Raw genomic sequence first — 12,929 nt, forward strand, 5'->3', positions numbered from 1 at the left:
TTTCTCACAGAGGTAAAGGGTTGGTACATCAGACAAAATCCTCTACAATCAACGATTTGGACAATAAAAGTCATCAGAATTAATTGTTTGGGAACTGGAACTGTTCCAACTGCCATCTCATCAAATACCGATCCTTGGTCAGCGGCACTTAACGTCTGATACTGGCACACTGAGGCACCCTTTCAACTAAGTCCAATATAAACCCAACCGCATCATTACTAAACTGACGTAGTATAAAAAACGAGGAAGTCCACAAAGGGCGGTGGGAGTGGCGGATGCATGGATGGGTCAAACAAACACAGGACTTTCACCCAGGAAGCCCGCTGTTTGTGTCCTGGGTGAAAGTCAACCGTGACTTATTTTACCAGAGTTTACAAAACTTATGAACTAAACCACCGCTAGTTACGTAACAAACCAAACACACTTATTTCATGTAACAGACATTTATTTTAACCCCAACTACGATCTTTTCCTAAACCTAACCAATTATTCAAAAACGGACTCCCGAGGGGAACATAGAGAGTCATAGTAATATCACCAACACCAGTGCGTGTTACGACGTTAACTACGTGTTACGACGTTAACCACGTGTTACGACGTTAACCACGTGTTACGACGTTAACCACGTGTTACGACATTAACCACGTGTATTTTTTTGTGTATCTTTACACACGGTTGTAGACCAGACTGATTTCCAGAAACACCACCGATCACATGACCTCCGTGTCTTTAATGTTTGCTGCGACTCTGCAGAGTGTTTACACAGTTCACAGTTCACATTCTTAATGCATTTGGTTTTGAAAACATGATTCATGTGTTTTATGAAAGTTAGAGAGCAGAGTGTGTTCTTTTTTTAAGCAACATTCATGGATGCCGTGGCTGCTGAGATCACACACATGCAAACACACAAACACACACACACACACACACACACACACACACACACACACACACACACACACACATACACACACACATTACAGTTCAGTGTCACCACATCTGCTTTGGGCCTTGTTGCTCTGTGACCGCTGATGGTTCAGTTATATTAACACTAATGGATTTTCTGTGTAATGAATGAGTGTAAATTTCCCCTCATTGCTTGCAAACAGGCACGACAGCAGCAGCGCCGTGCAAATAGTCGCGGCAGTGATGCTCTCCTTCAAATGAAGTGTTTGAAATGGGAGACACGCTCAATGAGGCGGAGGCATTTCTAAACACTCAGTGGACAGAAGGCTTTTAACTTTTCAAAGGAAGTAAAAATGAAACTGTATGGCATATAAATAACATCACAATCGACACATTGAGCTGTATTACAAAGTCATATTCAGAATAATGGAGCTCACCATTGTTGTTTCAGCGATGGACCCAAAACTGTTGATAAAAATGTTGCAGGTGACGTTCACCGGCGGACCTGCAGAGAGAGGGAAAAGAGAGGGAAAGAGACGGAGGAGTGAGATTTCATCAGAAAGTGTTTTTAATAACCTTCATGACATGAAACGTTTTTACACAAATAAACCGCAGCAAGAAGTTGAAACCAAACACAGATCACATTTTCTGCAGAGCTTTAATGTTGTTAGCATTGAGAGGAAGTTATACCGGTTTTATCATCACAGAATCATTCCTGGACTTGACATCTAGTCTGAACTGGCAGCTTGTTTTCACTTCATTAATCAGTGTGACATTGTGTTTGTGTTGGACGTGTGCTGTGGTGAAGACGGGTTAGTTTGCTCTGCTGGTTGAAAGGAGCAGTTCACATCGATAGCAGAAATATATATCAATTTCAAGCTACGTTGATTTGCTTTTTTGCCACTTAGGGGAAGCTGTAAACACAACACTGAGATATTATCACCTCATGTAGTAGTTAGAGTGAACATGTTAGCAAACAGTTGCCTAATTAGACATCCAATTACACAGATAACACTTTAATAACAACCCTGTCCCCTGCAAATTACGTTCCCATACAACTAAATTACGGTTAAGATAGTGAAGAAGTTATGGTAAAGATTGTGTTTGCAGTTTCAAACAGTGTGAAACATAAGGTTAACATTGTACAATGAAACAAAACAAAAAACGCAACAAAAGTACTTGGTTCATATGGGACACAAACGGCAGTCTCCTGGGTGAAAGCCCTGTGGGTTGTTTTACCCATCCACCACGATGACCTCTCCTGACTCATTTGTGAAACGGCAAAAGCGGACTTAATTCACGACGAGATACATTTCCCTCAAACCTTATTTCACAATGCAGTTTCACTGTATGGGAACGCTAGTTTCGGGAGACAGGGCTGCACATTCGGGTGTGTCCATCTGATAAATATCATCTTTTTCTTTAAGCTCTGGTTTGGTCTCCACCAACTCTGTAGACAAATAGTTAAAGGTCTCCCCCAGCTAGTCTCTGACTTTGTCTGTCTGCACGTTGAAGCTGGGCAGCTAGTGCACAGTGGGTTCACCTGAAAACACAACCACGAATACATTTGCAGGCTGTAAGAACAAAACAATGAAGTTGAAAGACGTTATAATACTCAAGAGCTGCGAGGAACTGCAGAGCTGGTTATATTTCTCTCTGGCCCCTTTCATATCAGACACAATCATTTAATCTATTCGTGATATAAAGATGCTGATTAATGCAGCTCTGAGATGTATCACTACGTCAATCTCATCCATGCTTGTGCCTTTTTCTGGCTTTAACATCCCTTTCTTAATCCTGACTACAAAACTCTGATTAGTTTGTAAAGATCCGTCCATGAGCACCATACATATTTCAATTGCTTTATAAATATGTATTAAACCAGGGTTCTTGAAATCCTCCCCTCCGAGAGATGAGATACAGGCTTTTGAAAATTCGGTGGAACAGATTCAAACCAAAAACCACGGTGACTTGACGGTGTTTCTTTCTAATTTGTTGCATTCTTTCAGATCAGTTTTCCTTTTATTGTATTTCTTATCTGACCTGAGGTAAGTTGTGTTTTGCTGTGTTTCCGTCCGCGTGTGAGCGGATATTAAAGCAGCAGAGAAGACTGAAGCTGAAGTGAGTCGATGACAGACGGCAGGAAGTAAACAGAGTGAAAGAGAGTGACACTCTGCTCCAGACTTAAATACTCCGGCGATGTCCGACCGCCTCACAACAGCAGTTTGTTCAAGAGTCGCTGTAAACGTCTCATTACAACAAAAGAACACCAGAGAGGAGAAACTCAACTTCACATCAGTGTCATATCAAGGGAATTCATAATGACAAGAAAGAGTCCCACCCCCCTCACTCTCCTGTCAGAGATGAGATGCTGCTTTCAAGGTTGTTTTCAGACGAGTCAAAGTGGAAGTAAATAGCATTCGGGACCTTTTGCGGCCGCTCCATCGATTCGCTGCATTACCAGGTTATACAAACACAAATGCGATTACTTGGCGGCAGGAGTGGAGTTGCCGTGAGGAGGAGGACGGCCAGACAGGCAGCCGGGCTCTCATCTCTGTCAGCCAGCGGACATCATATTGACTTTAAATCACATTGCGTTACCTGTAAACTCTTGTCATCCAGGTGCCCGCTGGTTAGATGATGACAGAGACAACCAGTAGTCTTGGCTCGCTTCCCTTACAGTAGCTGTTTTACTGAGGAGAACTTCAAAGCATGGACGGAACCAAGGGAAGTTTGGAAAACACCTTGAACGCCTTTTTACTTAATTATGTAAAAGGTTTTGAAGTGAAAGGTATTGAAAATGTCTCCACCTTTTGACGTCTTTTTCGAAAATACATTTTCTCCAACCTCGCCCAGAACACCTCTCGGTACTCCTGGGTGTTGTTTTCCCTCCTTCTCAGCACTTTAAACGTTAAAGGGCATAATGCATAATGAGCAGCGACTAAAAAAACACTCACAAAGTGTTTTCTCATCCATTTATGTAAAACACACTTAATCCACTGTTTGCAGGGATTCATTAATGCTTCATCATAATAACTCTCATACAAGCAGGCCAGTCTTAAAATGCAACTCTGCGCTTTTTCGTGTTTATAAATGTATTGAAATATGTAGACAAAAAGGCACTGTCTGGGTCTTTGTCTGAGAAATAATTACATCGCAGTATTACATTTTTAGCTAAATTTTTTGTAATGTGATCGCTGTAATCGTATTATATTTAATGCAATCTTCATCAGACATTCTGTGTTACAAAACGGTATTTAGCATTGAGTGTATTTTTGAAAAGTCAAGAGGCTGCATCGCAGTCATACTCTCATTCATGTTCACGTAAGTTAAGGTCAAACACACACACACACACACAACTTGGACACAGAGGTTGCGTTTAATGTCCCTGGTTAAATTCAGTGTCTAATTCCACTCGCCGGCGGCTAGCGGGGAATGAAGCAAGGGGTCTGGATTACTTTGATGGCCAATTACTCTCCCTGTCACAGTCTGAGGACTGCTGGAGGCCACTGGGGAGGAATATTATCTGAGAGTCATTCAACACACACACACACACACACACACACACACACACACACACACACACACACACACACACACACACACACACACACACACACACACACACACGAGCACGCAACTGTGGTTAAGCCACAGAGGAGGATCATAGGGTTGAAGATGCACGGCTGAGAGGGGGAAAAATCATTAAAAGTAGCCGGAGGCGGTCGCTCCCTATACGTGACTTACATGTATAGCATCTAATTAGAACAAACAATAGATTACTCACAGGACTGCGTGAGGTAATAAAGATGGAAGGGGGAAACAAAAGTTCAGATATTAAATCAACCAGGTTTGCTTTTACATGAAAACTGTCTGCAGATGAAATGAGTTTGTTCCACAGAAGCTAAAGACGAATAGTTGTTGACTGTATCTGGATGAACACAGTGAGACACTTAAACTGCCAAGATCAGAGGTTCAATTACCTCAAAGGTGAAAGACAACTGATGCTAGAACTAAAAGAACTATGGAAACCTAATGGTGATAACCAAGCGTGCATTATGAAGAGAAACTGAGGGCGTGTAAATCTTCGGATGTCTAACTATCATGTCAGCCTTGACAACGGCTGCCTAACACTGCAAAATAACCTAAAAAAGAAGTGACACGAGAGGGTGGAGCTAAATACAACCAAATGCTGAATAGGACATTTTTTAGGCAGCCCAGTTAACTTTCATGAAGTGACAACACAAAAGGTTTGAAGTTGTAAGACGAAAACACGGAAAACTCCGAGACGGGACAACGCCGTGGTAGAGACCTGTCAATCACTGTGTAGCCCCGCCCTAAAGCATCCCCTGCTTTATGGTCTGTTTGACTCTAAATGGACCATAATGTACTAAATGAACATCATGCTGTATTGAAGAAGACTTGAAACTAGAGATTGAGACCATAAACTCATGTTTACAATGTTTACTGAGGTAATAAATCAAGAGAGAAGTAGAGTCATTTTCTCATAGACTTCTATACAACCAGAGGAGTCGCCCCCTGGTGGACATTAGAGAGAATGCAGCTTTAACACGTGAAGCTTTAGCTTTCATTTTCAGACCCGGAGGTTTGCTGCCTGGTGTAGACGCCCTTGGAGATAAATGTGCTCTAGAAGCTTCTTGGTAAATAATCACCTCGGCTACACCGCCTGACTGCGTCTGTGTGATGTATACGGGCTCGACAAACCCGGTGAGCACAAGCTCTGATATGTCTGAGTACATCAGAGGGTTTATCCATAAACCAGCTGGTGTTACATTATCACTGTGTTTTTCTTTTTCTCTCAGAATGGCTTCTTCAGGCCTAACTCAAGTCCTCTGACACATTTCCCCTGCATCCTGGCTTTGTTCAAAATCCTCCCTTCAAAGTCTCTCTCGCTCCACGGCAGGCGGGAGGCGAGCAGAGGGATATCATAATTTGTCTTCGTTTGACGTCCCTCGCAGCACGTGATGCAAAGAAAAAGGAGGAGAAGCTAATACCCCCCCCCCCCCCCCCCCTGTAAACCTCCTCTTTCTGCTTCTCCCCCTCTTTTCTGCCACAGCAGTTTGTTTAATAACCACCCAGAGAGAGAGAGAGAGAGAGAGAGAGAGAGAGACGGGTTTGCTTTATAGCTTTCCAATAAAGACAGAAGACGTGGGTGAAGCAGAAAAAGATGGAAAGGAGGAAGAGGCGACAGCTCATTAACTGTCATGGAGGACAGGCTGGCAGTGTGACTCACAGGCTACTGTAACTACACACTTATATTTGCCTCGGTGTGTGTGTGTGTGTGTGTGTGTGTGTGTGTGTATCTGTACTTCTATACACTACTTTAAGGACACTCGATGACATAATGCATTCCTGAGCTTCTTATAAATGAAGGATTCTCACTAAAACCCTGTTTACAACGAAGGACGTTTAGTCTACAAAATGTAACGCTGTACACATGATGAGTGTTCACAAACAACACACACACACACAAATGATAAAGTGACAAACACACACAAACAGCACTTGCATTGAATCTGCACACATATAGTGTAGAAACACACCGAGGACAAACACATACAGGAGCAAATGAGCAAACACGCTCGATAAACAAATTACATGGATACACACACACACACACACAAATATACAGTGAACAAAAAGACGGGCACACACACACACACACACACACACACATATATACTACACACACCGCTTATGCTAAAGTGTACAGATAGCTATGCAGGTGCATCGGGGCGTGCTTGGACACGTACAGTATGCATGGAGCTCACACGCTGGACCGCACTCTCACAAAACACATTTTAATGCTCATTAACATACAGCTTCACACGGATACATACCGTGCACACGCCTCATCGCGTTTTCAACCTTTTTGCAGCTGATAACATCTAAATATGTTGCACACAGGCCTCGTCCTCTGCGTGCATCCAAAGTTTGTCCCTGCTGGCCACCGTACATCGAGTCAACACACAGCTAATCCACTGCCTGGATGATTAAATATCTAAATGTGGACTGGACTGTTGTACAACTAAGAAACGTGAGAAAGTATTAACACAATTCTGATTATAGTTCATAAAACGGCTCTGACAATGGTGAGGGTTTCATATTTTATATGGAAGAAGTACATGAATTATTTAGACTATTCTGTGAATGTTCTTGTGAGATAAATTCCTTCCCTAGCAGTCTCAAACACACACACACACACGCACACACACACACACACACACACACACACACGCTGAGGCGGCCTGCTGAGGTGCGTCGGCACGAATAAATCCCCCCCCTTCTTCTTCCACTGAACTCCACTTTCATTAAAAACAAGTGACAACAGCGATAAAGCAGGATGAAACGAGCGGCTGGGCTCGGCCTCTCAGCACTTCTGCTAACTGCAGCCTCTTACTGAGGAGAAGCTCTAAACAGTCCCTGAGCTCTGTGTGTTTGATTTCTGGGTGAGATAGCGCTCAAAACATCAGCTGTAGAGAAGAATTGTACGAGTCTGTTTCATTAAAATACACAGAGGAGGCCCCAACTGGCTGCATTTCAAAATAAGACGTCCTCTGTGTGAAGCTTCTGGAGGTTTTGAGGTTTCATCAGCTGGTTGAAAGACATCTTCATGTTTTGACGGGAAAGTCTGAACCAACTTGTTATTCTTTGTATTCTTTGTGTACATGGGTCCTTCCTTTACTGCAGTATATTTACACACGGTTTTCCCTTTTAAAACGTTTTGTTTCATCCCTATAACTTTTCATAAATCCAAGGTATTTGGATTTAGTTTTATTGTGCAAACAGAGACTTTAAATGCATATTTTTTCCTCCTTGCCTGTTGCTGTGAGCAAAACAATAGTTGCTATAAAGGAGGTAGATGAACACTATAGTGATATAATTATGTCTCAATAAAGCAAAGTGTAAACAACGATAACCTCCTTTTTTTCCTGCGTCTTCTTTTGAAAGTGAAGATCACAGCGGTCATGGTGTCCAAGATGAGGACCACCAAACCGTAATATGCTCGGTTCTAATCCAGTTGCAACACATTCTCCCTCCCAACAGTTTCCGCTTGTTACATTGTGTATTTTTAAACAAACTTCTGTATTGACAGAAAACATACAGTTTCCGCTTTTTAGATGCATACCGTCTCTTTCAAAATAAAGTTCCGCCGTAGGTTTACTTACGTGACAAAACTACTCGGTTAGGTTGAGGAAACGATTGTGGTTTAGATTAAAATGCGTACATTTAGTACATAAAATAAGTCTGTTTGTTACATAACAGGCTTTAGTTACAGACGTTGCATGTAGAAGGTAAAATACGTCACTGTTGACTTTTGGTTTCATATGGGACACAGACATCGGTCTCCTGGGTGAAAGTCCTGTTTGTTCACACAAATACTTCCTGGTATTTACTGAATGTAAACCTAATATGTAAAAGAGTCCCAATGAAGTATATTTGGTGTAATTTAGTTAAAAACTGTGTCGTCTCCTTTTTTTTTAGGAAGACAGAACCTCTCTACTTTGCTCGCTGGCATCGATTCAGCACATCGGTTCCCTCTAGAACCTTCTTGTTTTGGGAGTGTCTTGTTTGCTGGTCATCATCGTCTGCTCATTTTTCACCTCGCAGTCGAACTGACAGGGAGAAAAGAGTGTTTGGTGGTTATCCAGTAAGTAGATGTGTCTAAATAGAGACGGTATGAAGATGACAGCCTGATAAACTTGCCAGGGAAGTGCCTGTAATTGCTTTTTTAATGATTAATAGTTGGGCAGACGTTCTCCTCCCCATCCTCCCGCCCTCAGCAGACTTGGAGCTTTTTTCCGCTGTCAACTTAACGTCTCGTCCTCGTTGTGATTTTTAAAAGGACAGTGAAACCAGCGGCGAGCTGCCAGCTGAGGACGCGAGGTGTGGACTGCAGACATGAAGACGCTTTTATTGTCTTTGTTTCAACACTGTCATTGTTGAAAACTTGCCATATTTTTGGTTCTGTATCTCATCGCGGCTCTAAGAGGAGGCTTCCTCTTCCCACTGGTGCCACTCTCATTACAAATGTATCCACTCATTCCATCGGAAGCCGCTTTGGATTCAAGCATCCACTAAACAGCAGGTTACGCCACGTCCACCAAACGCCATATGTCAGGACGATAAAGCAGGTGCATAGAGGCCGCAGGGAGTGTCACTGGTGCCAATGTAGTGGTGAATCTCCAGTCCAGTAATGCCCAGTAAACAAACTCAATAAGAACTGACGCAGTCTATGTGTGGCCTTTTATGTGAAGCCATGAACAGAGAAGCGTCTTTACGGTTTGAAATAACAACATGAAAAACAACATCTGTTCATTTCCTCCTCTATTTCAACAAGCTAATCAACAAGCCTGTTACCCCGAAGGGACCGATCACATCCAGAAGTACGACAGCCAACACCTCTGCCAACATAAACACAGTTTATGACTGAAACAGGAAGGATGCGTCATTCTTGCAGTGAATTTCGACCGACCACAGCCTCGTCCGAAGCTGTATTCCTCTGTAAGATACAGGGTTCCCTTCACATCCCAAACCAAAAGTTACCGTTTCTTTCCTTTTAACTACGAAGACAATCTTTCTACAAGCAAACAGTTTTAGTTGCCAAACTTCTAAAAGCAATACTTCACATGTTCACGTGTCTGTTTGGAATCAGCTGTATTTTGTCATTGAGACACTTGAATACTTCTCTCAACATCTTCCGTACCTCACTTCAGAGTTGGGTTCTGCCAATAGATATATTACATAACATGTCACTTGAATGCACCGCAACAAAAAGATCCACCATTTCTGTTTGGTTTCCCGTTGAGTGTTTGGCTCACAAACACTCTCTTCTGGCCTCGCCGCTAACCTCCAGCGAGGCTCAGAGGTCTCATCAGCATCAATCTGGGGCTCACTGCAGCCGTCCTCGAGCCCCCGGTGGTGCCTTGATCCCCATCTGCCAACAATGACTCAGCCAACAATAGCCGGCGGACTTCCTCGCCAACAGAACTGGTCTAAAACACTGCAGCGCTGAGAGCAGTCACAGCTCACTTCATGCTGAGGACGGAGGAGATGTGCGTGTCTGAGGAGCAGATTTAAGTTTTGATGAGCTCAGGAAGTCAGACTGCCAGATGTTGTTAGTGGAGAAAATCCTTCAGACGAGTTCATTTTGGACTCTTTGCATAACTTGATGATTTGAATAAGAGCAATATGCAAATTTTCTGTCAAACAAATTTGATCTCAATTTCATTAACTTATGCTATGTCATTACATTTACTATCTTTAATAAAAAACACAATCAGATACCATCAAATTACTTTAGATGGAATATCATACTGCTGTGGTCATTTTTTTACATGCTCATGTTGATAATATAATGTTTTGAAGAAGGAGGTTCAAAGGAAATAACTCATACATTTTTGGCAGCCTGGTCTTAATCCCAGGGCATCAATAATGTCATTCATACAACCATGGGGGGGGGGGGGGTTAGTGGAAAGGATGAACAAACATGGGACTTTTACTTCGGGGGTCAACGTTCATGTAGCGTGTGAAACCAAAAGATAAGAGATTTTTACTGGCGATGCTATGTCACGACAAGCTACGCCATCGAGTCACATTACTTCACTAGTTTACGTTATGTTACAGGATTATTCATTTAAAGCCAAACCACCTGAATCCTCACCAATATACGTTGTTGCCTAAACCTCAACGCCACCGTCTCACAACATTAACCAGGTGGAACAACATTAATGCACAAACTTTCAGCATCAAGATGCTACACGAAACACAGCGAGTAGAGATGAGAACACATCGCCTTTTGGAAGAAACCATAAAACACACGGTGGTCGTGGTGATTTAGAGCGTTTGTGATCCATCTGCGGTGCTTACACGTTTACAAGGTGGAGATGCAATTTTCACCCCACAGCTAAATGCCGTCTAGGGTATTCCCACACTTGCAATTTTAAACCCGGAGGTGTTCCCCTCAAGAGGTGATCAAATGAATTCAGTCAGACCAAGAAACCATATGTGACTGCAGTCCATACAAAGACAATGGCATATTTTTGTTGTCACACCACAATTTTGGCATTGTTGCTTTGTTAACACAGTAACAAAGACATAAGGACACAGATGGTTGTCATTGTCCTTGTTTGGTTGTTCTCCTCCGATGTGAGGTTGAGGTAAAGCCCACCCGCACGCCTTGTGCTTTCACAAGAAGAAAAGCGTATAGGTGGTACAGCAGGGTACGCTCCGTTATCGGGCCTTAGGAGGGTTGTAAAACACAGGTATCTGGAGGATTGTATTGGCCCCGCTCTCCTGTGCCTCCTCTCCTGAAGCCCAATTTGCAGTCCTCTAAGTGACACCTCAGCGCAGCAGCGGTGGGGTCGAATTCATCAACACATGGCACAGAGCTAAACAAAGCAGAGAGGAAAAGTCGCAGGCTACAAATTATATGAATAATACTCTGCATTACACAGGATCGCCTCTTTTGCAATCGAGCTGCCTTCAGCAAAAAATACTACAATGGCGATGAGACATAAAATATTTATAGGGCGTCGTCTGTAGGCTATATGGTCCGGGGAAAGCAGTTTTATTTTTTATTGCACTAATATATATTACCCACACACGCTCATGGAAGTTGAGGACCACGGCTCATTTTACAAGCAGGGCGGAGGGTGCGAGAGCTTGACAGAGAAAAGAGAGAGAAGTGGAGTGTTGTTTTTCCTCCATTATGTCCGGACACGACAGCTGAGGAGGTTCTTATCCTCCATGCATAAACATCACAGCCGAAATGCCAGCGAGAGAAAAAATTATAGGTCCCCCTGGGAACTTTAAAGCATCATAAATCTCCTGCCTCGATAGTGAAACAGTGAAATAATGAACATTTTATCAAACACTGAGAGCTTTATATTCCTGGAAGTTGCTCAGCTCAACTTCTAAAAAAGTTTGCTGAAAGTCATAAACCTGTTTCTCTACTATGCTTCTGAAAAAGGCCTCCAACTTATGCAAACCATGAATGCAATGTGTGTGTTTGCAGATATGTTGGCTGCTGCTTTGGTGGCATATTGAACTTTACCTTTTTACTACCTTCACTCTGAACATTAAATATTTGGTTCTGTAACGGTCACCGATGTTGGGTGATCAGGTCTGTTCACACTTCATCTCAAGGTACTTGGTTGAGGTTGATGTGAGCGGTATGTGCAGGATGAATCCCTAACCCGAACCCATTACTGATTAGCATATGTGGCTGTTGCATGTTGATAAGGAATACAACTGGGAGACTGCCGATCAGTCTCCAGAAAAAAATGTTGGCATTACGACAAACCTCGTGTTTTATTGACCTAAAACAACGTCACGTAAAACAACGTCACGTAAAAAAAACAACGTCACGTCGCATAAAACAACGTTGCGTCGCATAAAACAACGTCGCGTAAAACAACGTCACGTAAAACGTCGTCACGTAAAACGTCGTCACGTAAAACAACGTCGCGTCGCGTAAAACAACGTCTCTTCTCGTAAAACTAATTTCTTAAAACGTCACATGAAAGAACGTTACTTAAAAAGCATGGTCTCACACGGGTCCTGTGTTTGTTTGACCCAACCAGTGGACTTTCTTGCTTGTTATACTTAATAACAGCACAGAAATGTCATTAACAGACACTGGTTATATTACGTCATTTGCTCGGACCGAATGCAAAAAACGTCCACATTCAACTGATCCCGTTGTTTGCAGAAATGTACAATGCCAACATTTTTTCTTCCTGGCTATACTGGGCTGTAAAAATAATATCCAGGCTTTATCTGTCTCTGAAATTGCCGCTGTATTATTCAAAGTCTTTCCTTCATTACATCCAGAAACGACAACGGAGGAGGAGATGAACATGAAGGCTGTGGAACATTAACCATCCGTCCGTCTCCTGACTCGACGATGAAACACTATTGAAAGAAGACTTGTTTTTACCCCTCATCTCTTCCTTGTGTCTACTCTCAACACCTGAACAAAGAACCTGTCTGCGTCGCAC

At 42.7% G+C, this 12,929-nt stretch overlaps 1 protein-coding gene across 1 annotated transcript in view; it reads right to left on the minus strand.

Moving 5' to 3' along the window:
• Window positions 1-12,929, minus strand: part of glra1 (glycine receptor, alpha 1) — a 99,305-nt gene that overhangs the window by 44,725 nt on the left and 41,651 nt on the right. The window contains exon 5 of the mRNA XM_076105250.1: window positions 1,344-1,411. Within this exon, the coding sequence (XP_075961365.1) occupies window positions 1,344-1,411 (68 nt within the window). The remainder of the gene's footprint in view (window positions 1-1,343; window positions 1,412-12,929) is intronic.

Source organism: Anarhichas minor, unplaced genomic scaffold, assembly GCF_050575085.1.
Source record: "Anarhichas minor isolate MPS153535 unplaced genomic scaffold, ASM5057508v1 ptg000031l, whole genome shotgun sequence".
Lineage (NCBI taxonomy): Eukaryota > Metazoa > Chordata > Actinopteri > Perciformes > Anarhichadidae > Anarhichas > Anarhichas minor.